The sequence below is a fragment of the Mugil cephalus genome, chromosome 13, assembly GCF_022458985.1.
Source record: "Mugil cephalus isolate CIBA_MC_2020 chromosome 13, CIBA_Mcephalus_1.1, whole genome shotgun sequence".
Classification (NCBI taxonomy): Eukaryota; Metazoa; Chordata; class Actinopteri; order Mugiliformes; family Mugilidae; genus Mugil; species Mugil cephalus.
The window spans coordinates 19,808,159-19,836,117 of NC_061782.1; the positions used below are offsets into that span (position 1 = coordinate 19,808,159).

General features: G+C 40.1%; 2 protein-coding genes across 3 annotated transcripts in view; one reads left to right on the plus strand and one right to left on the minus strand.

The window, feature by feature from the left end:
- Positions 1 to 130: 130 nt before the first annotated feature.
- hhat (hedgehog acyltransferase) lies at positions 131 to 19,627 on the plus strand. Its single transcript, XM_047602109.1, has 12 exons — positions 131 to 227; positions 1,250 to 1,398; positions 1,496 to 1,560; positions 1,714 to 1,827; positions 1,919 to 2,113; positions 3,537 to 3,749; positions 4,029 to 4,197; positions 5,333 to 5,483; positions 6,946 to 6,981; positions 12,412 to 12,613; positions 13,094 to 13,238; positions 19,006 to 19,627. The coding sequence occupies exons 2-12, from the start codon at positions 1,278 to 1,280 to the stop codon at positions 19,089 to 19,091; spliced, it is 1,497 nt and encodes a 498-aa protein (XP_047458065.1). The 5' UTR covers positions 131 to 227; positions 1,250 to 1,277; the 3' UTR covers positions 19,092 to 19,627.
- Positions 19,628 to 21,627: 2,000 nt separating this feature from the next.
- The window catches only part of kcnh1a (potassium voltage-gated channel, subfamily H (eag-related), member 1a), a 47,190-nt gene continuing 40,858 nt past the window's right edge, over positions 21,628 to 27,959 (minus strand). For both annotated transcript variants that reach the window (XM_047604102.1, XM_047604101.1), the window contains one exon: positions 21,628 to 27,802. In XM_047604102.1, coding sequence (XP_047460058.1) covers positions 26,936 to 27,802 — 867 coding nt within the window. In that variant the 3' untranslated portion in view covers positions 21,628 to 26,935. The remainder of the gene's footprint in view (positions 27,803 to 27,959) is intronic.

Consider the following 27,959-nt stretch of genomic DNA (forward strand, 5'->3'; position numbering starts at 1 on the left):
ACAATGAGAACCACGACATGATTGTAGAAATCGCTTTGATGCACCACTGTGGAGGTTCTAAATAATCATATCCTGCGGGGGGCGGTAGAACAATTTGTAGCGCGAAATCTAAGAAAAATCAGAGGAAGAAGAAGATTCTAACAGCACCGGGAAGAAAACAAAAGCAGTGCACACAGTGCAGCCTGCAATGTACAGCAACGCAATGGACACCGACCCTGTATCTTTAGGTAACACCTAGTGTGCACAGCTTGCGGGAACTACAGCAACACTGCAACCTGCTAGAGATTTGCTAGCCTAGATAACGTTAGCTAACTACATATATATATATATGTGCTAACCGTAGATTACAGAATTGTCCAGGTAACCTAATGTGATGTGAAAACGGCCGAATTAGAACGAAAACTTGTTCACTCACTCAGACCAGTGGCCTCAGTGTAATGGACGAATCCGAGCTAAGTTAGCCAAGTTAGCTTTTACGAACACACCAGAATGTAAGAAGTTCCGCAGTGAACGCTGTTGAACGTCTTTTATACTCTACTCTTATGCAGCTGTAAAGTAGCCCAGCTGATCTAGTATGACCAAGCAATTTTGCCTGTGGATAATTAAAGTCTGTCTAAGTCTATGGTCGTCGAAGTAAGTGATGCATAGCAACCACTTGTGCAGTGTTACCTAGCAACGGCAGTGTCCCGGCAGTGTGCCATCATTGCGACGTGATTTTTTTTTATATATATATATGTAATTATTAGCAGTAAATTATAGCTACAATAACAATTTACAAATACTGATATGCTACCTTTACTCATATATCATTATACACGACGGCATAAGGTTATTACAACGGAATTATCAGCGACTAAGCGGCAGTTTTACCTTCGAGGATACAAGTTATATATGAGGGCTCCTGAGTGATTAATGAGACGGTGAAATTCATTCTGATAGACAAATCACATTTTATTATCATGATTTTTTTAAAACTTTTCCTCAAACCTCTGTTTTTCCTGATATTGATATTGGCATATTTGAGTATTTATTAAAATAAGACCACGGACCCATGAGAGTTTAAAGAAGGGAAAAAATAAAACAGGAAAAATGTCAACATCACATGAGTAAGGCCCCATAATAGCATACATTGGTATCACCATTGATCTCTTTAAAAAGTGCAATAACAGGATTCAAGATTATTTTATTGTCTCTTGTGGATAAGTTCAGTTGATTTACCTGCGTGTGTGTCTGACTTCTACTGTTTTAGGTGCACTATAACCCAATGATTCTGCTTCATGACATCTAAATCAAAGACCCAGTTGGCGCCCTTGCCATGGATCGAGATCTTTATTTACTGGGTGCTGTCCTTTGGTTCTCATCTGTACTCTTTCTACCAACTGCACAGGTTCTCCAAAGGTAAGTTAGGTGAACAGATTTAATTGTATTAGTTGGATGAAAAGATTAGAATAATTGTGAGAAAAATTAAGTTGTTGTTTTCTGTTTTGTACCACAGAGCACGAGGCAGGATTAGTAAGAGAATTCCAATTGGAAAATGGCCTCCTTAAGGGTTTTAAAAGGGTGAGTTCAGTGTTAAAACGAGTACGAACCAGTACTATAGTGCATCTCACCTAAGGTTCAGGAATTGAATTGAATTGAATTGAATGTCATCAGTGCATACAAATAATACGGTATGTTTTTAATGCCTGAAGTGACTGTAGTTGTATTTATCAGGACCCATCAGACTTTGAGTGGACTTTCTGGACTGAATGGGGAAAGAAGTCTTTACTGTGGACTCTGACTGGCCATGGCATAGTATCGAGATTGACTGGCCTATTTTACCCCAAGGTGGGAAGCAGCTGCCTGAGTAGTGTTAAATGGAATAAATCTGGTGGGAGACATTTTAACATGACAGAGTGTTTTTGTATTTTTCCAACAGCTTAGGCTGCCAGTGCTCACAACATATGGCCTCTTAGCAGCCAGCAGTGTGTTGGGGATGAAAGGTGTGAGTGTGCTGCTGGTACATCTAGGTCTGTCCTTTTCAGTGGCCCAGCTGCGAAAGCCTGCCCTGTCATGGACCTGTAACCTGCTGCTGCTCTCCACGCTTCACATCCAGACACTTCAAGACATCCAGGTGGGTTGTATCGCCTGGATTGATCTTGTTTATGATTTTGTGCCAAATGAAACGAGTAAAGAGTAACAAAACTATAAAAATTAATGGTGAATCAGGATATGTTCTGAGGGGTTTAAAATCTACTTATATTTATTGTATTTCGGTACCTGGTCCTGGCTTAAACTAATATTATTCCAAACATCTTTTGCTTTACATTTTACACTGTAAAAACTGAAGTATAGTACAAAACAAATCAATTTAAGTTAAAGGGGCATATGAATGCAAAAATTATTTTGATCTGGGGTTTATCTATGCGGAGTTTGCATGTACTCCCAGTGCCTGCGCTCGTTTTCTCCGAGCGCACATTCAGGACACATGGAAGTTAGGTTCATTAGCGATTCTAAATTGACTGTAGGTGTGCATATCCATGGGAATAATTATTTGCCTGTGTCAGCTCTGTGACAGACTGGCAACCTGTCCAAGGCACACCCTGCCTCTTGCCGTATGCCATATGGCTACAGCTGGGATAGCCTCCAGCACTCCTGTGACCCTCTAAAGGATAAGTTATAGATAATAGATGGAAACTCCACAATAGAACAGTAGTTTCTATTTGTTTAGCATCTGCATCTCTCAAACCCAAGCCCAAGCTATAGCTATATATACTATGTACAAGAGAGAGAGAGAGAAACACACTTGTCTCACCCCTCCCCAGCCACAACAGAAATCTGCGTGCTGTCACCACACAGGAAATTGAGTTTCTCACCTATCTTTGGTCACAAGCTACACCACTGTCTGTGTCGATACCCTCACCTTACCAATTTGTCCTTTATTGTTTTGTTATGGTTCTGAAAGTAAATTTGAGAATTTCAACAAAGAACACAAGAGGGCGCAAGATAGTAACGTGTTGCACAGCCATCTGGCCGCAATATTCCCTTGCTTCGTGCCCGTGCTACTTGATAAAAGGGAGACGAATCCAGTATTTTTTTAAGAACTGGTGCCAGTGTCCTCCCACATGCATTAAGACACAGTGACAAATTTAGGATTTTACAACAGCTAGGATAAGCTGTAATTTATAACACGTCTTGAACTGTACAGTACAAGCACAGTTACAGTGAGGCAACTACATCCCACTCACAATGGTTAAAAATTAGAATTCAGTGAAAGTAAACTAGACCTTCATCTCCCATTTTTCTTTCTGTAGCCACCCTACAGGTAGGGTATACACATGCAGGTGTTGAGTCATGTGTTCAAGTTGATATTTCTAATTCTCCCATGCACAGCTCTTTAAAAGCTATGACAGAGCTGTAATTTGAATACCCTGTAATGTTTGTAATATTTTCATTTCAGTTGTTATTGCTGTTAGTGTCAGACTAGTGTCAGCAATAATCCAAGGATTTCCCAGGGATGTTTTAGAAGTAATTGGCCTTCCTACTGTATTCCACAGAGAGGCTGGTATAAGACGGAGGAGGAGTACTATCTGCTGCTCTTTAGTGTTGCTGTGTGTGGTCTGCGCTTCATCAGCTTCAGCCTGGAGCATTGCTGGAGCCCTTCAGACCATGGTTGGGTTGTGCAGCTCTGTTGGTTGTTTTCATACACGTTCTATCATCCTTTTTTTTATAATGGACCCATCGTCACGTACAAAGACTACACTGAGCAGGTAAGAGCCTGAAGTGGAGTAAACTCTGATTTAGTGGAAAATTGTTTCCTTTGTTTTTGTCCGGGGGAGCCTGAGGCTGACCTCTTTTTGAAAAAAACATAGCAAAGAGCGATTCAGCTCTGGGGCATGCTAGGGGGCAGTCTCGAGTTTTCATTTTATAGAGCAATACCAAGCAGATTTGGCCATCCAGCATGGGTTGCCACTTTTATTACAAACCTGGAATCTCTTTTCTGGTGGTATCAATTTGACACCTAACAGGCTCCCGTTGTGCACTTGCAGATGCAGAGGCCTGCTGAGGAAAGCGACGGGGCTCTGACTTTCTTGGTGCTCAGATTGGGACGGATCATATTGTGGTGGTGCATTGCAGAATACATGATCCACATTATGTACATGCACTCCATCCAGTCTAATGAGACCTACATAGAAATTCTCCCTCCTTGGGCCTTGGGTAGTTTATATTTTTGTCTTCCATGCAACATACTGCTGAGTTTCAGCTTTAATGTTTCCTTTACATCTTTTTTTGAAAACACATTATACCCTCAGGATTGGTTGTAAAAACTCCATCACGTATGCAGATTGGTTATTTTCCTTGATTCTTAAGCGCTGGGATCTGTGTTGTGTTTTTGTTTCTAAATTAGCCAAGCCTTTATGTCTTTGCAAGGCACATGGACGTGTGTATAATTTACACAGGTGCACGCTGCGGTGCATAGGTTCTCTGCATGCAAAGCGTCATGTTAAATGCTACATATTTAAATATAGAGCACATCTGGGGGTAGAAAGTATAAAGTCATTAAATCAGTCGTTTTCTAACTCAGCGTCATCCTCTCTGTCCCCATAAGCAGGTAGCAAAATGTCTATAAATTACAGGCAAACTGATTGAAAATTATTTAATAATTAGTAATAGTAAAATAATAAAAATAAAAATAATTTAATAAATAGTAATAATATTTTAATATTATATAGATCCCCTTTTTTCTGCTACAGCAGTCCGAACTAGACTGGCCTTCAATATATATATGTATATATATATATATATATATATATATATATACACACACACACACACACACAGACACATTATCTGGCTATTCTAAGTAATGTATAAGAAAATGCGATGCCAGCTTTTCCATTTCTCCATGGTCCTGTTCGGATGCTCACATTACCCATCCTATGCGCTATTGCAGTGGGCAGCATTGGCGCCCTAAATGGCCTGCAGCTACACAACTCCATACAAAACAAACCACTGTGCTCTGACACATCCTATAATTTTTTTTTTCTTTCTTTTTTTTTTTTTTTCTTTATCAGAACCAGCTTTAACCTTTTCACCACTTTTACCAGGGACGCCCACCCGTCTAGCCATTAAAATTTGATGCTTGTCAAAATTGCTCATATCCCTCCACTTGGACATTTCTCGGTGGAAACAAACCGTTCAGTTGCTGCCTAATTTTTCCCACCCACTGACAGGTGCCATGATAAGAAGATAATCAGTAACATTCACGTCACCTGCCAGTGGTCATAGTTTTATAGCTGATAGTACATGACTTTATCAGAGCCAGATTACCTAAACTTTACCCCTGTCACAGGTGGACTGGCACTGGCCCTCGTCCAGTTCTTCTACATGAAATACCTGGTGCTCTTCGGTCTCCCATCCATGCTTGCTTCTTTGGATAAACTGGTTCCTCCAAAACTCCCTCGCTGTGTCAGCATCATGTACAGTTTCACAGGGATGTGGAGGTAAGATCATACAGCATTCCTTAACACGTCAGTGACTGCACAAGCTAGCTTCCTGTGTATCCTTTAGAAAAAGTTATATTTAACGTCAAGTGCTTGAAGTGCTTGGAGTGCTTTAGCAATCAAATTCAGACTGGACACAGAAAATGGTCTCATCTTGTGTCATTACTGGCAATAAGGACAATAGGTCACCTCTACACCCAGGTCGTGATATTATTCTTTCAGACTCACTGAAATGGTTTGTTCACTTTATTTGCAGCAGAAATAGCTGGAATATCGAGAAAACAAATCATGAAACAACAAAAAAACTGTTTCTATCCTATTGATATAGAAAAACAATTTCACAGTGTTTTACACAGTCCAGAAAAACTTTTTAAGTGGATAGCATAAAAAAAACAACATTTCCACTGAACATAAAGTGTCCCAATTATTTACTAAACTTGTTTAACACGTTTCTTACAAAGCACAGGATTGTGGGAAAATGATTATGCCTGGTTGATGCTGAAGGGGTCACAATTGCTCAAGTTAATGAACACCCACAGTGCAGTGCTCGTTACAGATGGGACAAGAACATGAACCTTATTCAGGAGGACTCCAGATAAGAATATTACAACAAAGTCTGAAGTAATTTGGAGAATAATTTCAAGACATTTGGATATTTTCACATTACAGTGTGATGTCATGCCGGGTGCTGTTGAATTTTAGACCAGTTTGAGACTCACTTATGATATTAGTATTGTCCATCCCATTTATATGACTAACAATGAACTAAAACATAGAAACACATAATGCACAACTAAATCCTCCAAAATAATGGTAACCATTTTCATGAAGTTCAATAAACATCCCTCTTAACACCTCATAACCTCCATCAAGGAAAGCTTTGTTTTGAGGCTTCTTCATCAAGAAGGTTGAACAAACAACTCTTGTGATACAAAATGAAAGAAATATGTTGGGATCTAGCAAAAACATGAAGAAAAGAGCAGCGCCTAAAAATGTGGTAACTCATGGATAAACTGTGAATTCACCAGGGAGTACAAGGTTTGGCAGTTTATATTCCCAAATGTAATTAACAAGAAGATCAGCCTTTATATAGAGCACATAAAGTTAAAATGTATGACCATGTGTTTGCTCAAACATACACTGACTGTAAGCTGGGCTGGCCAATGTGCTGACTCCGATGCACTCCAATCCTGCCTGCGTGTGCTGAGCTGGCCCGATGTTGACAACATTGATGGAATGCATAAAGCTGTCCATCGACATCATTGACGAAACAGCTCCAGTTTATAGACTAGTGCCAAATCTAATCTTCCTAATGCCAAACCAGGAAGACAACACAAGCACACAGGCTTCACGCAAACTGCACAGGTCTCAGTTTATATAAAGCTGTGCTCAGGTGTTTCTTTCTCAGTGCCATATTATTATGTAAATTTGTGACTCAAATGTCCATTTTTTTCACCCTCAGACACTTTGATGAGGGTCTGTATCGATGGCTCATCAGGTAAGAGGCACTTCATGAGAAGTGGACAGACTAATTCAAATGTTAATGCGTACTAAAAATGTGAAATGTCATCTAAATCAAATAGTATCTCTATTTATCTATCTATCTATCTATCTATCTATCTATCTATCTATCTATCTATCTATCTATCTATCTATCTATCTATCTATCTATCTATCTATCTATATCTATATATCTATATCTGTCTGCCTGTCAACACTGTCATACAGTATTATTTATTTATTGTTCACTTAAGAAGCTTGATTCCTGAGTGTGTGTGTGTGTGTGTGTGTGTGTGTGTGTGTGTGTGTGTGTGTGTGTGTGTGTGTGTGTGTGTATGCGTGCATATATGTGTGCGTGTGTGTGGTAGGGGTGGTCTGAACTTGTCACCTGAATTACCTTAAAAAGGGCGCCATCCTCCAGCTGCATGTCCACATGTTCCATAATAATGGACGAGGACGCTGCATTTGCATGGAGGCTTTCTCATGATTATGAGCTCGCATGTTGTTGGTGAACAGTTCTTCTGTTGTGCCACTGCTCCTGCACCCTGGAGAAATGCCTCTTTGTTTAATATGTGCATATCTAATGGGAGCGTTATGTGTTTGCTCACTTGTACTTTGGACAACGCACATTATTAGTTCGTTTGTTTTTAATGATGCACACTCGGCTGAATGCAGCCTATTGGGAGTTTATGGTCTGTCTGCTAGACGCGGGTTGCTACATTAAGGCAACACTGCAGTTGCACGGTTGTCAGGGAACACAGTGATGTTCTGTGAAAGTGTATCCTGCCTTAGTTATTATTTGCTAATTAGCGTTTGAATTGACAGGCTTTACTTTTCATTTGTTTGTCGTGTACAGTGGGATGGCGCACATGTGCATCTGCTTTTCTGTGAAACAAGGCATATCAGGCAGTTAAGGTGGCTCCAATTAATTTGTTAAGTTCCCAGGATTTAAATTGCAAATAAAAAGTTTCCATTTTAATCCGTGTCCACTGGAAATTGTTTTCCTCTGCTTAATGGCATCACTTGCAATTATCTCACTGCAGATGCAAAACGATACCCGCGACACAATGCCCCGGTGTTCCTCTTTGCAAGTGCTTTTAAAGAGCTTTTAATGCAGTTCTGAAATTCTGTTGAAATCGTCTGAAAAGCACTAGATGAGTGCGTAGGTGCTAAATGATGTGCTCTACATGACTCACTGACACCCCGTCTCCCTGTGAAGCTAAGTGGCTCATTCTTTGCCATTCCATTACGCCTTCCCTGCCTGTATGCCGCCGCGTCCCGGGGTCTCTGTTTCACTCACATTCAGTTATCGGCCAACAAAAGAGCTCTTACAGGCCGATTGAGTTATTGGAGTTGCATATGAGAAGCAGCATATGATCCCACATCCCGGGAAATATCAGCAAATGTTCAACTAAGGCCTTAGATGTGATTTGGTGACAGGTCAAACTCACTGCGCAGTAATGCACAACATTTGCTAGTCTGTCCAGTTCCTCCTGACAGTCTTTAAAGCCTGTCACCTCACTGTTTTCACCATCTGCTTCAAGTAATCAGGTGTTGCATAACACACTGATTATTCAGGTAGTCATTCATATCTCCAAATTATCATATTTTGATCAACATCTGCTTAGAATTCATTTACATCTAAATAAATTAAATTGATGAATGGATACTATGTGTGTTCAGGTATTCAGTTTGCTCTGGCTCTAACCCATGCTGCTACCTCTCCATCTGTTGTTGCACCTACTTTCATCCTCCAATATGGACGAGCTGGCCGCTCTATTAAAGGCTCACAAAGTGCTGGCTCATCTTTCAGGAACATTGATTAGCCACAGGGTGCCTGAAATAATTAGTTCCCAGCGCAGCAACACTATGCACTACAGCAACACTGTGTTTGTTAAGCGTGATGGGAGTGATGTAGCATGTTCAGACTCTTGTCAGTGCCGTTGTGGTAGATGAGGTTCTCAAGCTGTGTGCTCCACATTTGTCAGTGATTAGTGGGATATACTGTAGTTCGCGTCAAGTAAAGTTACTGTTTTTTAAACTTAATACAATATGATCTTATTTAACAACATAGGCCCATAACAACATGAGCTGTCTGTTCTCAGCATAACTGAGGTCGAAAATATACATTACAAAATCTTAAGTCCTGTAACCCCTAGTAAACATGTATATTTATTCTGTCAAGTTGGGCTTTTTATTGTGCATTTTAGGAATTGTGTGCCTTTAGCACTGTCTCATGTTTCAGCAATTGCGACTTGTGGTTTGGTGAAGCATGGTGATCTGTGAACCCTTATTCAGCAACAGAATACACCATATTGCATGTCATATATGACCATCTTGTGACAATGCAATGTAAATGTCAGTTATTAATAGAAAGTGGAGCAGCTGGACTATTTCCAACCCTATAAAATTAGCAGACACTCAGCACTTAAAGTAGCATTCATTATTTTATTTAAGACATGAATGTGTTGAAGCACACAACCTAAGGAAATGTAAACAATGCTAATATTTAGTTCATTTTATGTATATTTAATCGCATAGCATGAATGATGAATGAATGACTGTTTATTGAAGCATATTCTAATACTCATGAACATTAAATGTTCGTATTTGACTATGCCAAAATCAAGCTCACTAAGTCATCAGGACTGGATGACTTAGAGCCTGATGCTTGAGAAGGATGGTCATCTGTGGACAGTTTCTTTTCTTTCTGTCTTTGGGGACCGAGACATTGTTGATGATGTTGATGAGTTGTGTCTTTGCTCTGTGTGTTCCCTGCTGGACTAAGGATGGTGAGGACGACATCTCCAGCGTGGGGCATGGAATCTGCCCATGTGTTTTTTCTGTGGCTTCTGTGTTTGTTGGTAGTGGAACTGTCGTACCGCTGGGGCTGCCTCAGATGACTTTGGCAGTGACAACACGTGCGTTCTCTTGACCACTGCTGTGCAACCTCTGCACATGAAAGGTGTGGGTAATAGTAGGCTGCCTCTGTCATGTCTTGCATGAATTAGCCTCTGGTACCTCGGATGATGCTGCAGGGCCCCACTATGAGAGTAGTTGTTGTTACCCTAGTTTCTGTGATGGCGAAGATTGAATCTGGACGTTGCCTTCACCACTTGTTGTGAAGTGGCCATCCCAATGTTGGCTTTTGTCTTGTTTGCATCTTCTTGACAATCCTCTGCATAGGAGATTCTGCGGTAGTGGGGAGAGAAGGTTGTTTTTGTATTCATCATGTTTTGGTGGTGCTTCCTGGATCATTGCCCTGAGTGGTTCCTGTACTAGCTTGTTCCATGGACACATCATCTTCGTCTTGAAGCGAATCAGTGATTCTTCACTAATGGGCAAGAAGGTGGTACCAGCAATGTGCATGCAGTGCCCAAATTCCAGGGGAATCCTTTGTGGAGAATGAAAATGGTGGTCTACCTCTAGTACTGATCCTGCCTGAATCTTCATCTTGACATGTTCCAACATGGCCATGTGCCATGGGTACATCATTGAGTGAATCAGAGATTCTCTGGTAGTGGGCAAGCAGTTAGTACCTGCGATGTTTACGTCATACCCACATACCAGATGAATTATTGTTGAGAAGAAAACCGATATGTCTTCAGTGATGTGAAGTAGTAGTTCTTCTCTCCTCTTCTACCAGCGATCCAGTGGTGGTGCAGCTGGCCTCCATCTCTAGTGCTCCAGTGGTGGTGCTGGCCCTCAGACTGCAGGATGTTCCTACGTGCAGGTTACTGTTGCGAGTTTGGACTTGTGTAGCTTCTTATCTTGAAGGTCAACCGTGGCCTAATGAGAAGTAGGTTTTCCAAAATTCTAGTTTAGCATTCTCTGCTCTAAGGGCTGTATGAATAATTTTAGTCAGCGGTGACACAAACACCTATGAGATTGCTACAAAAGTGTGAGAATCAAGATATCTGTGACTGTGTAAGAGAAAATTCATCTGGAACACAGTAGGAAATGTACATTTCTGTTCTTGGGTGAACCCACGCCTAATATGTGGAATAGTAGCCCAATTCAAATATGAATTAGTAATGTAAAATCTGATGAGTAACTGTTCAAAAGTAGATGGTAAAAAGGTGAACCTGAACAAATTTAGAGATGTTTTAGCCTAGGTATGTCCAGGCGAAACCACCAGTTGTGCGTTGTTGTCAGATTTTGGCATCATGTGCCATTTGACCTTTGTCAGGTACCAGTCTGAAAAGCTGATTTTGTTTCACTGATATATCACTAAATATCATTAGATATTGCATCACTAGATTCATAGAGGTCGGGATATTTCGACAACCAATTGGTCAATTTTAATGATTGACACCTCTATCGACCAGTTAGAGTCAGGAGAATTTAAAACCAATGCCCAAATTTACCATAGCAAACACCAATGATGATCTCAAGCAAAGTAAACCCAAAGATATAAGCATATTGGCAGAAGACCCTATACTCCAATCTAGAAACCTCTTCTTTTTTATGTAAACAGTAAACAGACATCTTTGTAATCAGCAGCATCTCCGCTTTCATGACACATGTTGTTTATGTGGTTATATTTATCATTCAAGTGTTGAGGTTAGTAGAACCACTAAATAAGATGTTCGGCATTTTCGTTACATCCCCATACAATTGCTTGGGGTTTGATTTATGTTCGGTTTAGGTGGCAATGCCTGATAGAGGCTTTTTGATGAATTTCTCCCTCTGTCATTTTGGTATATTACATGTTCAGAGTGGTGCATGCTATCATGCATTTACTGTAAATCGTTCATAGCGCATGCATCTGTCACAGTGACATGCCCAAGTCACGTACTGGATATTTACCTTTAAATATTTACCTTTAAATTAAACTATATCAAACTCAATTTATTACCCAAAATACCACTTTCAGCAAAACACGAGCTGAAATTTTGAGAGTAAAAGTTTACCGGACATAGAAAATTGGCTTACACACTTCAAGTGTTTGTTGTGAATCATACAGTTATCATAGACTTTGGAGCCATTAACCCAGCTGTAGTTTTGTTATCAGCTTGGCAGTATTGATAGTGGACGTCAGAGCCACTTTTATTAGATGAAAAACAAAACTAGATGAACATGATCATTTCTGTGAAAAGTGTTCTCTACACATCATCAGTGCATTGTTGTGCCATTTTACATCTGCACTATTCACCATCCTACATAATATTAGTATTTTCCTTAATGTTGTCCATTGAGTTTGACAGGTGATAATCTCATTTCACTCATGACTTGCCTATTTTTTTTGTGATCAATCTTTTAATTGAAAAAAAATTACAATACATATATTTTGACATCATGTACACGTTTTTTTCTTCCCCCACAAAGCAAAGTAAACAGAAACAAAGTAACCAGTATCAGAACCACTATATCCCCCACATGAACCTCCCACCCAGGACATGACTTACCTATTTTAATGTACTTTCAGATACATCTACGTGCCGCTTGGAGGTTCACGTCACGGCTCACTTTACAAAATGTTATCCACTGGCCTCGCGTTTGGATTCGTCTGCCACTGGCACGGTGGCCACGACTATTTGCAGTACTGGGCTCTGATGAATTGGGCTGGAGTTCTGCTGGAAAACGGACTGAAGTCTCTATTTGCTTCACCCTTTATTCACTCCATAGTTGTAAGTTAGAAATTTACCTCTGACCGTGCAGAAACATTAAGCTCTAGAAAGAAAGAAATTACTCCATTGATGTTCAGTTGAGATGTGTGGATATAATGAAATCTTTAGCATAACAATAAATAAAGGGTTGATATTATGTTATTTAATGAGTGATGACGCTCTGAGTAGCACAAAGCAGGAGACAGGAGATGAGGTGGTTGGATTCTGTCACATCTAATTGCCATGTACAGTTAACGTCCCACATTAATGTGAGTAAAAGTCTTCTTCCAATACATTAACAATAGAGACGTTCAAGCTGCTTCTGTGGCCTCTAGGCCTGGGAGATATTCATGTTCTCAAAATAGTATGAAGTCAGATGGCGCACTGTGTTATCCTCCTTGTTTATGGTCACACTCTTCATTAGTGCCAGGTGCTTCTGTGTTATTTCCAAGATTTACAATGGAAACTCTCCCTTCACTTATTTATTTACTGATTTCCCAGGAGCAGAATTTCTCCCCGGTGATGAAAAGGCGCTGCATTGCCCTTCTCTCTGCCTTCTCCACTGCCATGCTCATCCTGTCTAATCTGGTGTTCCTTGGGGGGATACATGTTGGCAGAATCTTCTGGAAGCGAGTCTTCATTCGAGGTAAATTGCCGCAACACTCACTCAGCGGGAATTGTGTTTGCCTTTATTTTGCAGGATTGTTTCAGCTGGATTTGTGCATTCTCTGATGTGGATTATCGCTCACGTGGTTTCTTATTTTGTCAGTTTAGTTGCAATGAAGGACATCACACATCAGTGGTGCTGGTTAAGGTATTATATAGCTCACGTTTACAAGAAAATGAAATCAGAAATAAAGGTATTATATACTCAAAAATGTGGCCGCTCTGTAGGCCTCTATATTTAGCAACACTTGCAGTGGATAGTGACTCTATATTATGCAGCTGCTCGGATAAACTAAACAGACAGACATCTGCTTTGTGCTTATGCCAGTCCCTGTTTTGCTGCCTCTGTCTTTATTTGGCTCATTTGGTACCTAAAGCAATATGGCAGGACCTCCTGAATCCTGTCTACTTCCGATAAGGAGTCTACACTCGCCTCTGTGCTGGAGGCAGAGTCAGTGCAAAGAGCTGACTGTTGATAGCATCAACATATATCCTTTATAAGGTCACTTCTGCTCAATAAAATATGCACTTTACTAATTTAAAAGCAGCATTATGTTGTTTTAGCCATTTAGGTTCAGTAGAAGACACTGTAAAGACATTATTGATATAATACAATCATTTCAATTCGGTGTTACATTTTAGTAATCAGTTCCCTGTTGATGCACTCTCTCCTTCCACACAGACTCCTCAGGGAAATATCTGCTTCTTTAGCTGCTAAATGCTGCACTATTTTCACCTGCTGATCGCTAACCGAGTCAGTCGGCTGCTGTTTGGTGATGAGAACACGGTGTACGGTGTGTTTTTCAGAGGTCAAAACTGCTGTGTGCTGCTGGAAAGGGTTCTAATTAAGGCTGAAATGCAACATAAAAGCTGCAGGACACAAAACCAAAACGACGAGCTGAAAGATGCTCCAATGCTATGTAGAGCTGTAGGCAATTTGTGTGTGGCCTGTTTCACATTATACAAGGTTCTTTGACCCAAATATAGATGCGCAGCTTAAATTAGATCTCACATTAAATAGATCCACCGATAATGGCCACACAGTGATTCATAATAAAAATATAATTGACACAAAAAGACATAAAATAAAAATAAATAAATATAAAATAAAATAAAAAAAACATAGATGTACTATGAGATGAGCCTCCGATGGAATAGAGACTGTTGACAGAGGTGTTGTTTGACAGTGTTATGTTCAGTATAGCACTGCTAAAGCATGATACTCTCCTCCTTTTAGCAAGGCTCCATAAATACAAGCCCCTCTGTCGCAGACTAATTGACGAAACTCCAACACTGACTTTGCGGTGATCCATTGCGTTTTATGTGTGTTCATAAACCATGCCAACACTAGAGCCACTTTCTCAACCACCAAAGCTTAAAACGTCATTGGTGTCGTCACTCACCCTTAATTAAGCAGGCATCAATACGTGCTTCATGAAAGACTTCCTGGATTCCTCTACATGCACACACACACACACACACACACACACACACACACACACACACACACACACACACGTGCTCCGTAGCCTCGGCATAGTGTGTTCCATCACCAGTATAACATACTCTTGAGTGGATTGATCCCCTCAGCTTTTCAATCGCGAGTGGACAAATAAAGCTTTAACGAGGCTAAAGTTTAGGGTGGATTTTAGCCTTTCCAATCCCTAAAAGTCAATAGTAATACTTAATTCAATTAACCTTAAACTTAAACCCAAAGAAATAAAACTATAGGTTCGTAATATTGTAGTTCCTTTCAATTGAGGATTTCTTGGGACTCTTGGATTCTTGAAATTTGTTTGACCTTCAGTGGGTTTTGACCTGTTGCTTTGTTGTCATCTGACAAAATCATAATCAGACTAATAGCCCAGTTTGAGTAAAATGCCTCATGTAACCACCTCAATCAGAGGAGACCACCTTCATCAGAAGGAATATTCAGTCAGGTTGGGGGGGAGGTGTAAACCTTTGATGATCTGATCCGTAGGAAAACATTAATCCTTAATAACCATGTAAACTCTTCCAATAGTTTCTCCCTGGTTGGTATAAAATTCATTCTTTCTGTGCATGTTTGCACTACACTGAGAGTTTCCAGTATTTGCAGAAACACAGAGATCGTAAAACAAAGAGATGGAAACTGTTTCAAAAGGTGAAACTGGCCTTTGGAATTCATGTGGGCAGAATCCACTTAAAATGAGGGTCAGTCTTGGTCATGTTCTTATACTGAATGAATTCAGTGTTGCAAATAACACTTAAGGGGCGGAAAATCTTCTGTTTTATTTCTAGCAGATGTGATACTTCACAGATCAGTACAAAAAAACAAAAAAACTCCTGTTGGGATGGATGATTCCAAACATGTTAACACATATGTATATTTTATCAGATCATTTTGTTAGCATCCGTGTAAACAGTTTATTTGAACTCTGTAATCACAATGATTTCAGTCAGACTGAAGAAACACTGTCTGTGTAAACATAACCCGTGTGCATTTTGCACAGTTTGCAAACGTGTGCATGTTCTTCTCATTATGTCACACACTGCGCAGACCTCTTAAAGTTACATGACAAAGGTCATATTCCTGTCATGGATTAAGCTTTATTGTTACCGACAGCAAGAATCTGTTGGAAGCCCAGCAGGCTCACAGCTAATGGGGTGTAACATTATGGTTTTTGTAGCACTGCTGACCTGTTTCACACACACAATGGTGTAGACTCATTGTAAATAAGTAAAGAGAAATCTCAAAATAAGAACTGGGTGTTTGAAAATACCATTTCTGTTGTGAATTATTCAGAGCAGGAGCTGGAAACTAAACAGAGAATCTCAGCTTCTATGGTTATACATTTAGGTAATTAAAATACAAAAATGTCAGAAGATGTGAAATAGACAATTTCACAAACCACTTCATAATCTTGCTGCTCTTTCTCCCTGTTTGTGTATTTATGTTTAAAATTGGGATGTAATGGATCCAGTGGAAAGCCTGGGGCCATTTCTTGTGTCTGCACAATGAACCACTGGGGGAGAGCTAAGGCTTCATTAGCATGAGATCAATGCTTTTAAATCAGCCTGTCTGGGATTTTTTAGTTGCGCAGGCGGTAGTGCAATTGCTCTCTAACCTCTTTGGTTAAATGTATAAAAAAAAATCCTAATCACATTGTGTGTCTTTAGTTGTGTAGGTTACATGTGTGCTTGTTGTCTTCACAGGCCACTGGAAAACTACAGCTGTGGTTACATGTGTCAGTCGTAGTAGACCCTCCCTTAATTATGCATAACTTTAAGCCTTGATACAATGTAAATGGTTAAGGTATATAGAAAAATCAAGCTGCACAGTTGTCATGGATAGAGAAATTATCTATAAAGACCCATTTATTGTACTCAATGATTTTTGCTGTAGACTTGGAACTTGGAAATTTTAATTTGGACATTTGGTCTTTAACACTTTGGAAGCCAGCTTCAAGTGGCCAATTGAGGAAGAGAAGTTTTCAAGTTATTTTCATCTTTCATACCCAGAGGTACCGCTTGTGGTGTATCTGTGGATGTGTGTGCATCAGTCGTGACATAATATCTTTTGTGGCTTAAAACTTTTACTTTTATGTTTGTATGCACAGAATACAGTTAGTTTTTTTCTCCCACTTGATTGTCTGTCCAAGATCATTTCTAAACGTGTTTCATACCCATCTGAAAATATGTAAAAGTAGACACGCTGCACTGCCAGGCTAGAAAAATAGTCGCCACCAAACGAAAAGGTCACACACTCTAAAATTGTGCTTCTGCAATGTCACAAGATTTATTTCCATCCAGTGTTGTATTTATGTTTCACAAAGATCTTGTATTGATGATGGGAGAGTCTGAACACTGCTCAGAGCCTTCTCCAACACATCCCAAAGATTCTCAGTGAGGTTCAGGTCTGGACTCTGTGGTGATGTCTCATGCTCCCTGAACCACTCTTTCTCAATTTGAGCCTAATGAATCCTGTCATTGTCATCTTGGAATATTCACGCAATATCAGGGAAGAAGAAAAATCCATTGATGTAATAATCTGATCATTCAGTATATCCAGGTAGTCAGCTGACCTCATTCTTTGGACATAATGTTGCTGAACCTAGACCTGAGCAGCTGCAGCAACCCCAGATCATAGCACTGCCCCCACAGGCTGGTACAGTAGACACTACACATGATGGGGACATCACTTCATCTGCCTCTCTTCTTACCCTGATGCCCCATCACTCTGGAACAGGGTAAATCTGGATTCATCAGACCACAAGACCTTCTTCCACTGCTCCAGAGTCCAATCTTTATGCTCCCTAGTAAATTGAAGCCTTTTTTTCCCGGTTAGCCTCACTGATTAGTGTTTTTCTGAAACCTACACAACAGTTCACTCCCAGTCCGTTAGTTCCCTTGGCATTGTACATGTGGAAGTGCTCTTACTTTGACTATTAAACCTTAAAGTAGCCTTTAGTTCTACTGTTGACAACTGTTGTTCCTCGATTTGACTTCACCAAATGTTGAAATGATCAGTCTGGTTTTTTTTCTGACCACATTTCTTCCTCAAAGACGATGGTTCCCGACTATCCTTCCAGTTTTTAATAATGCGTTGGACAGTTCTTAACCCTATTCTAGTAGTTTCTGCTTCAATGTCCTTAGACATTTTCTCTGCTTGATACATGCCAATGATTTGACCCTTCTCAAACAGACTAACATCTTTTCCACCACCACGGGATGTGTCTTTTTGTTTAGGAAACGAGGACCGACTCATTGTATCAGTTGCGGTTAAATTACTTGTCGTCAACTGAAAGATAATCACCCATGCAGTAGTTATCCAATAGGAGGCTCATTCATATTTGCTTAGTTAAATCCATGTGGTGACTTTTTTTTTTGGCCAGGCAGTGTAATAATCTAATACCCAAAACTACACACAGAGCCCACGCAGTTCTGAGGTTTGGCCAAAACTTAATCACACCCTTCTTTTTAAATTTAGATCTTTTAGTTTTAGTCCTCAACAGCCAAGGTTGGACAACTAGTCGGATAACACGTTTCACACAGAGGGTGTTAATGAAATGCGCATTCTTGCAAAGATGGAGCACTGGGATACCTTGGCTGGTGATGTACAACGGGCCCCAGGCTAAAAGGCTTTGAATGATAAATGTATGTGTCTGAAACTGATAATATCTTAAATGCAAACGCTTCCAATTGCGTCTAATTACATCCACAGTAATAATGACTTTGCGTTTGCCGGAAAGACAAATTCAACCAAACAAGTGTGTTGTTCAAACTACACAGCACTGTTTTCTCGTCAGAGTAACGTAAAAGTATTGATAGTAAAAATATAGCACATGTAATCTTCTGCAAACAGGAAACTGACGGTCCAGCTGTGCACAAAGCAGCCAATGTGTATGTGAATTAGATTTTGGCATGAATAGAAGAGAATAGACCATTGAGAAGCATTGTGGGTGCAGGTGCAGGTTACGGAGATAATCTGGAGGCAGGCCAGCTGAGGAGGGGGTGCAGACAGCTGGCCTTACCTGTCTGCTCGACCCTCCAAGAAGCAGCTATAAATAGAAAAAGAGAAAAACCCTGAACACGAACACAGCGTGACAGAAAAAGAAATGACCAAGTCAATACTCATCAAAAGCGTCATTACTTTTTTAACAGACATTATCTTTTTGAGTTTAAATTTAATTCGCCAGTATTTATGTAGGAAACTGTTCCCGATTAAAGATTCAGGAAGCAAAATATTGGTTTACTTTTCGTTTCAGGCTGGTCTACAATGGCCCCACCGATGCTCGCTTTCCTCTACTGCTTTGCTCAGATTGGACTTGAGCGGACTTCTCACCCACCATGAGTCACCTTGACTTTGTGTTCGAGTGACAATCGCTGCTACCGGACAACCGGCACAGTGTGCTGACTCCAGCGCCGCGTCTTCACCGGGCACAGCGAACCACAGCGCACCTGGCCCGCGGCCACAGAACCCGTCCAAACCTGGCTGAAGTGCAGCTGAGCTTTCAGGACCGCACAAAACCTGTCTGTAAGCTAAAACTTCAAGAGAAAGTTTAGAAAATGTAAGGCTGCACAAGCTGTGATAAAATGCTGAAAATTTAGGGCAGTCTCTAGCAGCAGCCTCGAGGCACGTTTTCTGCTCAGTAAGCTAACGCAGTGTTATTCTAAGAAAATAAGGGGACCCTGAATCTGTCTCGTATATAAGGTATTGCTCAGTAGTGCTCATATTTACTGTCGTGCTTTAGATTTCCACAGACGCAGGTGTGGATTGAACCAGCGTCATCCACTGTAAAATAATGTAAAATGAAAAATAGTATGTTTTTTTTGACTAATGTGATGTTACACAGTGTATCTCTCTGTCGGTGCCGCAAGCACATTTGACTGAAAATAAAAGTCTTTCTTTTGGTGAAAACGATTTCATTACTTTGTTATTAATGCCTATAAGAAGGTATATGCTAATTTCAGGGAAATTTATTGTAATGTCTTTGTTGGAGGCAATATAGCAGACAGGTGATAACTGGTGCTGGTTATTATGGAAACACAAAATATTTCCCATATGTTATCATTACACACTCATCAGAACATGAACAGAACAAACACTACCTATTGCAAGAATTAACTGAATGTACTAATCCTAGCAAAAAAAAAGCTCATATCTGACTTGATCTCATTCCTGTATGAAAAGCCAGTAACTGTATATAAAGATGGACGACCCCCCCATGAAGGAGGAATTCCAGAAGAGCAGTTTAGCAGCTCGAGAAGTTTCTATGGCCAGTGGTGGTTGACTCCACCTAACTCTGGAGCTGAGGCAACCACGCCGGTAATATTGCTTTACTTTAAGCCTCGATATAATTGGTGTAAAGTTATATAAGAATTCAACCCTGCACAGTTTTCATGAATGAAGAAGTTACGCATATAAATCTAGACCAGTTTTTGCCACTTTTGCGTTGACTTTATTTTTCATTCCTGGAGGTGTCCTCCTGATATCATCTCCAGATGGACTCCTCCTCCTCCTCCTCCTCCTCCTCTTCCTCTATGCTGCTCCTCCATGCTCCTTTTCCAGACCTGCTCTCTGAGCCAAACTGAATCAAAGTGTATGGATTTATGGTTGATGCTTTCACCAGGTGGTTGGGTGACAAGGAGACGGACGGTAAAAACAATCAATTCCGCAAAGATAATGCAACAACCGCAGTCTTCTTACAAGACTATTGGCTGCAATGTGCTACAGTGTCGAACCTAAAATCCAAACCAGCGTACAAAAGACGAAAAAAAAAAACATCCCTTTCAAAAACAGGAGCATAAACACTAAACAGCCTGATTCCCAAATGAAATAAGCAAACACAGAGCTTTGAAGGCTGCCTCTTTCCCACAGGCCGTCTTCTCTCTGCCGTCATGCTCTGCTCTCTCCCCTGATGAGCTTGAGGTGTCAGGTGCACTCGGTCACTTAAAAAGACACAAAAAATGTGCAGAAACACTCGGCTCACAACAATGGTGGACACCATCTTTCCCTGTCGGAGCCTGGACCTTTCACATGTGGGAAGCCACACTGGACTTCACAGCTCATGTGAACAGCATCATCAGCGTGCAAACAAACAGACAGGGTGCATTATACACATTTAAGGTGCATTAAAGTTAGAAATCATCACGAAACGTGCCAAAGAGTAACTTGATATTTGAATTCCTTCTCAGAGGTTTCTGAGGACGGGAAAATAACCAGCGGATTAATAAAAGGAAGGTGATGAAAATAAGTGTTAGTTCTAGCATCCGTCTGTTGAAGCCACTTTGGACGACCCGATTTAAAGGAAGAAATAATTTAACTTTTAAATTTCAGCGGATGACAAACTCATCAGTGTTTAAGCTCCGTTTAATATAAAATTGCCCCATGAAGCTCATCTTCTTTTCCTTAGCTTATAAAGGTAGATAAAACAATCACATCCTCTTGTTATTCATGAATTACAGTAGGAAAGCAAACAGTGTCAGTAAATTGATGCAAGAAGATTAGTTTGAGTTGCCTTGACGTATGAGATGCCATAGTTGAAATTCATCATTCATTTTACTTCACCCCTGGTCCTCTGATGACTTGTATGTTGGGCTTCTTACCAGCACAGGTAAAAAAAACGGTTGTTCTTGTGAGCCGCTCAGGTGTTTCCATTAGTTGATTTCTGTCCCCGGGATTATCAGGTACGTGGCAGTAAGTAGGATCAGTGTGAGTGAGGGTCACCGAGGAATCCTCTTAAATGAGCACGAAACTGTGAGGTTTATCTGACGTAAGAAGATCAGCAGGAGAATACACCTGCTCAGTTAAACCTTCTTAGACGTCTCCTCCCTGCCAGCAGAGCAGCTGAAACACCATCCATCCCCCCAAGAGAACAGACAGCGTGCAGTATGTATAAAATATTTATTATGAATAGCACAGTATGCCACATTTCGCAACAAAGAGTTGCCATTGTGCTTGAATACATTTGTCATCACATGACGTGTGAACAAAGAGGCATGTGCATATTACATGAACCGTACACCAAATTCAAACTTTGCTCTGCCTTTAGTATCTAAATGTTGCAGTGTAACCTGTGCATATATGTATATATATATATATATCTCTAAATCTATGTGTAGGGTTTTTGAACTAGGCAGCTTTCTGGAGCTGACCACAAAAATAGATCTGTGTTCAAATTAAAGCAGTAATTTGGATATTTAACGCTGCTTTTCTCTCTGCAGGCCCAGAAAAAGGAGTACGAGGCAATATTATGAAGGCACAGAGTTGCATGCTTCTCAGTAGCAATCAAAGGTAATGACTTCAACAATACAAGAGCCAATGAAATGTAGGGGTGTTGCAGCGCTCTAAAAAAGTTTCCCCGGTCTTTCCCATATTTTTGTCACTGTTAGGGACAGCGTTTATAAATGTTACAGCACTGAACTACATATTGCTCTCAAGGATGTCGTCTCAGAATTGGTGAGTGCACCCACATCCCGTTTTAGGACTATGTGTTTGAAGCCTTGAGGCTAAGTGAAAGTCCACAAGCCGCCGTGGCTTTGGTACTGCACTGCACTCGTGAGAGTTTTAGCTGGTACTGATTTGATAATTTTTACAAATCTTAATGTCAAATCAGTTCTGGTCATTTTCCTGTTCAGTACTATAAACCGTGAGGACTATTGAATGAATTACTATTAATGTAACCATTCATAAAATAAAAAGGTACCTCCAACACTGAAGACCATCCAAATAAAAGTTGCAAATCACATTAAACTACCAGTACTTTGCAGTAATTCTGTCATTCATCCGTGTCCGTCGGTGAAATAAAAAAGCAGTTTATTGTGAAAATATTCAAACTATTTACATTAAAACTATATCTGTTAAAGTAAATCAATCACATTAATAATAAGACAAATTACAGTCAGCACCGGCATGTTACATTGTTTGCTTTGTCTACATTGTTTTCTTCTTTAAACTGCAGTTTTGACCATCACAGAATTTCAAAATTGATCTTAAAGCTTTATTCTTACTATTTCAGGCTAAAGCTCAGCGTCTCCACTGCATTTGTGCATTTTGTTCTGTCTTTGAGAAAAAGGTTAAAAACTAAAACAAGTTTTTTTGTTTTAGGGAATAGTTCATTTTCTTGCTATGGTTCAGTTAATTTAGCTTAGCATGAGGACTGGAAACAGGGGCAAACTAAAAGCCTGGCCTTTTCTTGACAGAGTATTGCATTCTGGGTTGTGTAGTCTTACTGTCACTAGCCTTCCAAGTGCTCAGGTCAGTTCATTGACTCTTGATGCCTAAACTGTGAGAGTGAATGAGGGAGAATATACAAAATCAGTCAGACAGTTGAGAATAATGTCTGTCACAGATGATGAGCTTAAAAACAGTCTAGAAAAGTTTCTATTCATCATTCAAAGACAGAAAGGGGCGACTATAAACTGCTGTAGGTGACAGCCCTCCTCTGAATTGCACTGATCAGTGTATCTACAATTTATTGGTTGTAACTTGTTTCGTTTACTTTAATCCCTTCCGTTTTTTCTTCTCGTGCTCCGGTTCGCTAACCTGAAGACATCTGTCTCTGACCAACTCGTTTTAAACTAATTCCACACTGCAAAAACCATCGATGCTCACCAATCAACAGCTGATTGTCAGTTTGTTGTGTCAAAGACATTCAGAGAGGCCAAAGACCGACAACTACTTTGTCTCTCTATGAACGCACTGTTGGAGCTTAGACACTTGGAACTTGAACCCTTACTCCTTCATACATCACAGTTTGTTCTTCCTGGCCGGTAGTTCTCTGATGTCGGTTTGCTGTGTCCTCACCTTAAACCTACATCAGGTTAATTTATGTGCCCTGTCCCAATTGCTGATGTCGTATATTGTAATTTTTAAATCATTGATAAAAGACCCGAAGCCATTCCCTCTCTTCTCTTCTCTCACTTATCATTTGCATAAAGCTGAGAGTTACTTCTCAGTAGCTCAGCGCGAGATGTTTACTACTTGTCTAGTACTACTTTTGTTTACTGTCCACGTTAACAAAAAGACATGATAGTGGTTTCAGTCTTACATGTTACTCTCTCCATGTTGTCAAACTATACCTTGGTAAAAAGAAAGAAAAAAAGAAATGGAGCTTGTGAACCTGGTTGGTCATGTGCTGTGTGTAACATATTCAGCGTAAATGTTAGGCTTCCTCTTTATGCCTTTAGTAAAAGTAATCAACAAAGATTTTGGATTTTTGGATAATATTATCACATATTAGAACATGTAAGAGCAAGTTCAGCGACATTATTTTTAGATCCACTCATTCACCGCAAACAAAACTCCTCTGTGATGCTGCTTTTCCCCCGGTTTTGATTTGCGTTTCACTCAGGAGCTGCAGCGCTGTGAATTATCTGAACGGGGGCCATAGCAAGGAGATTTTACTGCCTTTTCTGTTCAGACATCAAAATGCTTCGCGAATGCAGACCCATAAAGACAGAAATGCTGGCTCTAAACCAAATGAGTTCGCACTTCTGTGATAACGTGCCCATTTATTTTTAGCAAGCTGAATTTTTGATGGAAGTGGAGACTGCAGAAAGTGTTGGAGTAAAGCCCTCAGCGACTTTTTCCTCTCAGCTGTGTCCGTCTCAGCTTGTCTTTTGTCTTAAGAGAAAAGGCATGCAGGGAACATACATTATCCATACAGTGAATGATAAATAATGTGGTAGTAATGGTTATTTTTGGTTACGTAAAGAATATTTTTACTTTACACTAAAGATGGATTCAGTAAAGCTTGAGATCCATAATACTTTTAGAAATAAACGTGTGAATATCAGGGCTAGAGTACAGTATTTCTGCTGATTGCAATCAGTTTATTCTGGACTAGATTACCTACAGTCGGCAAAAAAAGCCCATTGTTCCAAAAATACATTTGCTGGATAAAAATTCTACTTAAGCAGCAGATGTGTTTTTTTGTTTTTACCCTATGCTTCAGTTCAGAACACATGGCTCTGCTTAACTTATTTATTTACTTTTTTGAAAATGTATTTATTCTTATTTATTGTCCTGATGAGCACTGGACACAAGCCTGTACTGAACAAAACAGAAATAACAGTGGCTGCTTTCCTTAATGGTTGAGGCCTTTTTACTTTTGTTCATGATGCGTATCCCCTCGTTTGTCTGGTCCTTTGCATTGATGTTTACTGAGTTAATTGTTGGTGTAGCAGCGGAAACAGTCCTTTTAAAAAAACATTTTATTTGTTCTTGGTGCAACTCGTAAAATATAAGACAAAACATTTTATTTTTACTGGATAAATCTGTTCAAAGCTGGTGTTCAATTAATTTTGTAAACAAATACATCATGACATTTTGGGAAGTAATAAAAATACAAATTCTACTATTAACCCCTTTATGCAGCGCCCTCTGCTGTTGGGAGGCCAACAGCAGGGTTTATGTGGGAAAAATTAATTAGCCACTTCAAAGCTATAAATATGTGAATTTAGATGCTATTTTTATTATGTTTTATATTATAGGCATTTAAATAGTGCTAGTAGTACTTTATAAAATAATAATAAAAAAGTGAGATTTAATTTAAAAAGATTATTCACCGACCTATATTGCTGACTTCTTTGCATTTAATATTGCACACACAGTATCTCCAGTTCAACCCATTAGCTGTGATTTTCTCTTATTTACACAGGAAGGTTGTTCAGCATTAGATACAAGGATGTAAATAATTGTAAGATGCATAATTGGTGAAATACAGACTTCAAACAGCAACTGCACAAAGGGGTTAATGTTGCGATATACATTTTTGTCTCAACACCATGACATTGCATTCTTATTTAAGTGGTTACTTATTGTTTGTTTTTTTCCTCCTTTAGTCTCCTTCGTCAGACATTTTGGTCAACTACTGTTTTTGACATATATGTCTTAAAGGTACATTTAGGGACCGTGTAATAAAATTTGCCATAAAAAGCAAGTTAATATTGCCTCCAAATATCTACCTCAATTAAAGCAATCAGGGATAATTTCAAACACTCAGCCTGAACATGTGCGCCAAAAAGACTTCCACACTTGTGATCTTTGCCTCTTATTAACAGTCTGATGTTTTCACAGGATGATGTTGTTGTTTTTTTCGAGTGAATGTGAAGAGACGGGGACATTAAATCATGCAGGGTTTCAAATGTAAAAATGTTTGTTGGGGACCATTGAAGGCAAAAATCATCACTATAAAGAGGTTCCAGTGACTCTGTGATCTCAGTCCACTTTGCCACAGCCTGTTTTATTTTACATAAATCAGTTTGAATCTAGAAATATTATGCAGAAAGGCATTCCTCACTATGTTCAGTGGTAAAATAAAGTAAGGGTCACAGCCATTGACCAATACAATCTGCATTATCTAATTACTGTTTGCCTCACCAAAGCTAAAATGCATATCTCTCATATAATATACTTAATAGATAGCAGGAACTTGCTGACTGCTTAGTCACTAGTTTGCATTTCATTCCTTTTTTTTTCATCAAGCAAATCTATCTGTGGTTTATGTAAATTCTAAGCTCTGCTCAAACATGTTTTTGAAAATTAGATTGTCTGGCCAGAGTTATATGTTGTATAATTCATAATCATCCTGGAAAGCCGATATAATAAGAGAACTGTTTGAGGAAATTACTCAGAGATTGTTTCAACATCTGCAAAGGGCGTCCTTTCTCACCTTCACTGCGGAATAATGCAAATGACTCGCAGTGCAGCCTCGGCTAATCAAATATGCATCATCTGCAATTTGAGGCACACGTCTATTTTGTGACATGCAAAGAATCTCATACAAATGATTCAATAACAAACCATGCTGCTTCCGCTGGAGATATGCATCTACTGTCCTTCTGTTGAGACTCAAAATCTAAATAGATTTCTAACAGAATCTCAAACTATTTTTCCATTATAGCGCCATGGAAAAATAAATCAAACTTATATATACAAACAATAGAGCTATCGGTTTGTATTCAACCTCCAAGTGTTCAGTGCCATGGCTCCAAAATCTGGGCTATGATCTCGACTTGTCAACACAACGAGCGGACGCACCCTTATGATAAAGGCCAGTGCATCTTACAGATCACACTGATGCCTATTCTAAACGGTGTGCCCAGCGTGGCCTCAGCCATCCAAGTAATCTGGATATTACTGGATTCCAGCTGAGTTCACGGATCACTGTTGCCTGATGGTTTGTCCATCCTTCAAGAGAAGATGTCCTCTTTGTCCTCTGGTGAAGCAGGTCTAGAAATGTCAAAAAGATGCTGCGGAGAGCTAGTGCTTGATTTCCTGGCTTTGAGGAGTTGAAGTGCTTCTGTGAGTTGCGCCTCCAGTCCAGACATTCGAATGTTCAGGTTCTTGAGGTCGTCCTTCAGCTCCAGTTTGAGCTCCTGAAGGGAGGCTTGAAGCGTTTGCTCTGGGATGGGGTAGAAGGCGTGCCTGGTTTCTGGAGGCTGGGCAGGACTGCGGTCCTGAGGTGTCAGGCGGAAGTCGCCCACTTTGTCAAGGCGCAGGTCACTTTTGGTAATGCCGCTGTCGCATGAGTCTGTCTTCTTTAGAGACATCTGTGATTCGTGCACCTTGGTCCGTTCTGGTAAAGTTTCCATGGATTCAGCTTTGGACACCTTGTTCCAGTTGTCGGCTTTGGCCATGGATTCCTTGAAGCGACCCCAACCTTTGACTTTGACTGGTTCAGCAGTCCGGCATCCTACCAAAGAAATGGACGACGGCACCTGCAACTTCCCCTTCTCTGAGGGGATGGAGCTGGGAGGTGTTGAAGATGACGGAGTGGAAGATGAAGGTGTTGCCGGGCTTTCTGTCACTGTGACAATGCTGGTGGTTGTAATGGCCGCCTTAGCCAGTGGGATGTCCACATACACGGAGCCTTTCTCGATATCTTGTTCATCTTGTTCTGGTTTTTCAGTCGCCATGCGGGCTTCCTTCTGCTGTCGGAAGCGCTGGAAGAGTTTTCGCACCGGGTGATCTGGTGGTAAGTTCAGAGGGGCTTCATTTTTACGTCTCTGTCGCTCCTCTTCCTCCCGTTTCACATCACTGATCTTTCGGAAGACGATCTATAAGAGAATTTAAAATTTTTATAACTAATGAGATAAATGTCAATGCTAAAAATACCAGTGATTGACACAAGGAAAATAATAATACCTCTCATCAGAGTCAGACCAGTTTCTTGAAGCAGTGTGTACAGTTTGTGAGAGAAACATTATCAATTTC

Excerpts from the sequence above, each read along its gene's own strand:
- hhat (XM_047602109.1), top strand. The coding sequence starts at position 1,278 with ATGACATCTAAATCAAAGACCCAGTTGGCGCCCTTGCCATGGATCGAG. Across the intron at positions 1,828-1,918 it reads CTGGCCTATTTTACCCCAAG|CTTAGGCTGCCAGTGCTCAC; the intron begins GTGGGAAGCAGC and ends TTTTTCCAACAG. Across the intron at positions 12,614-13,093 it reads CCTTTATTCACTCCATAGTT|GAGCAGAATTTCTCCCCGGT; the intron begins GTAAGTTAGAAA and ends CTGATTTCCCAG.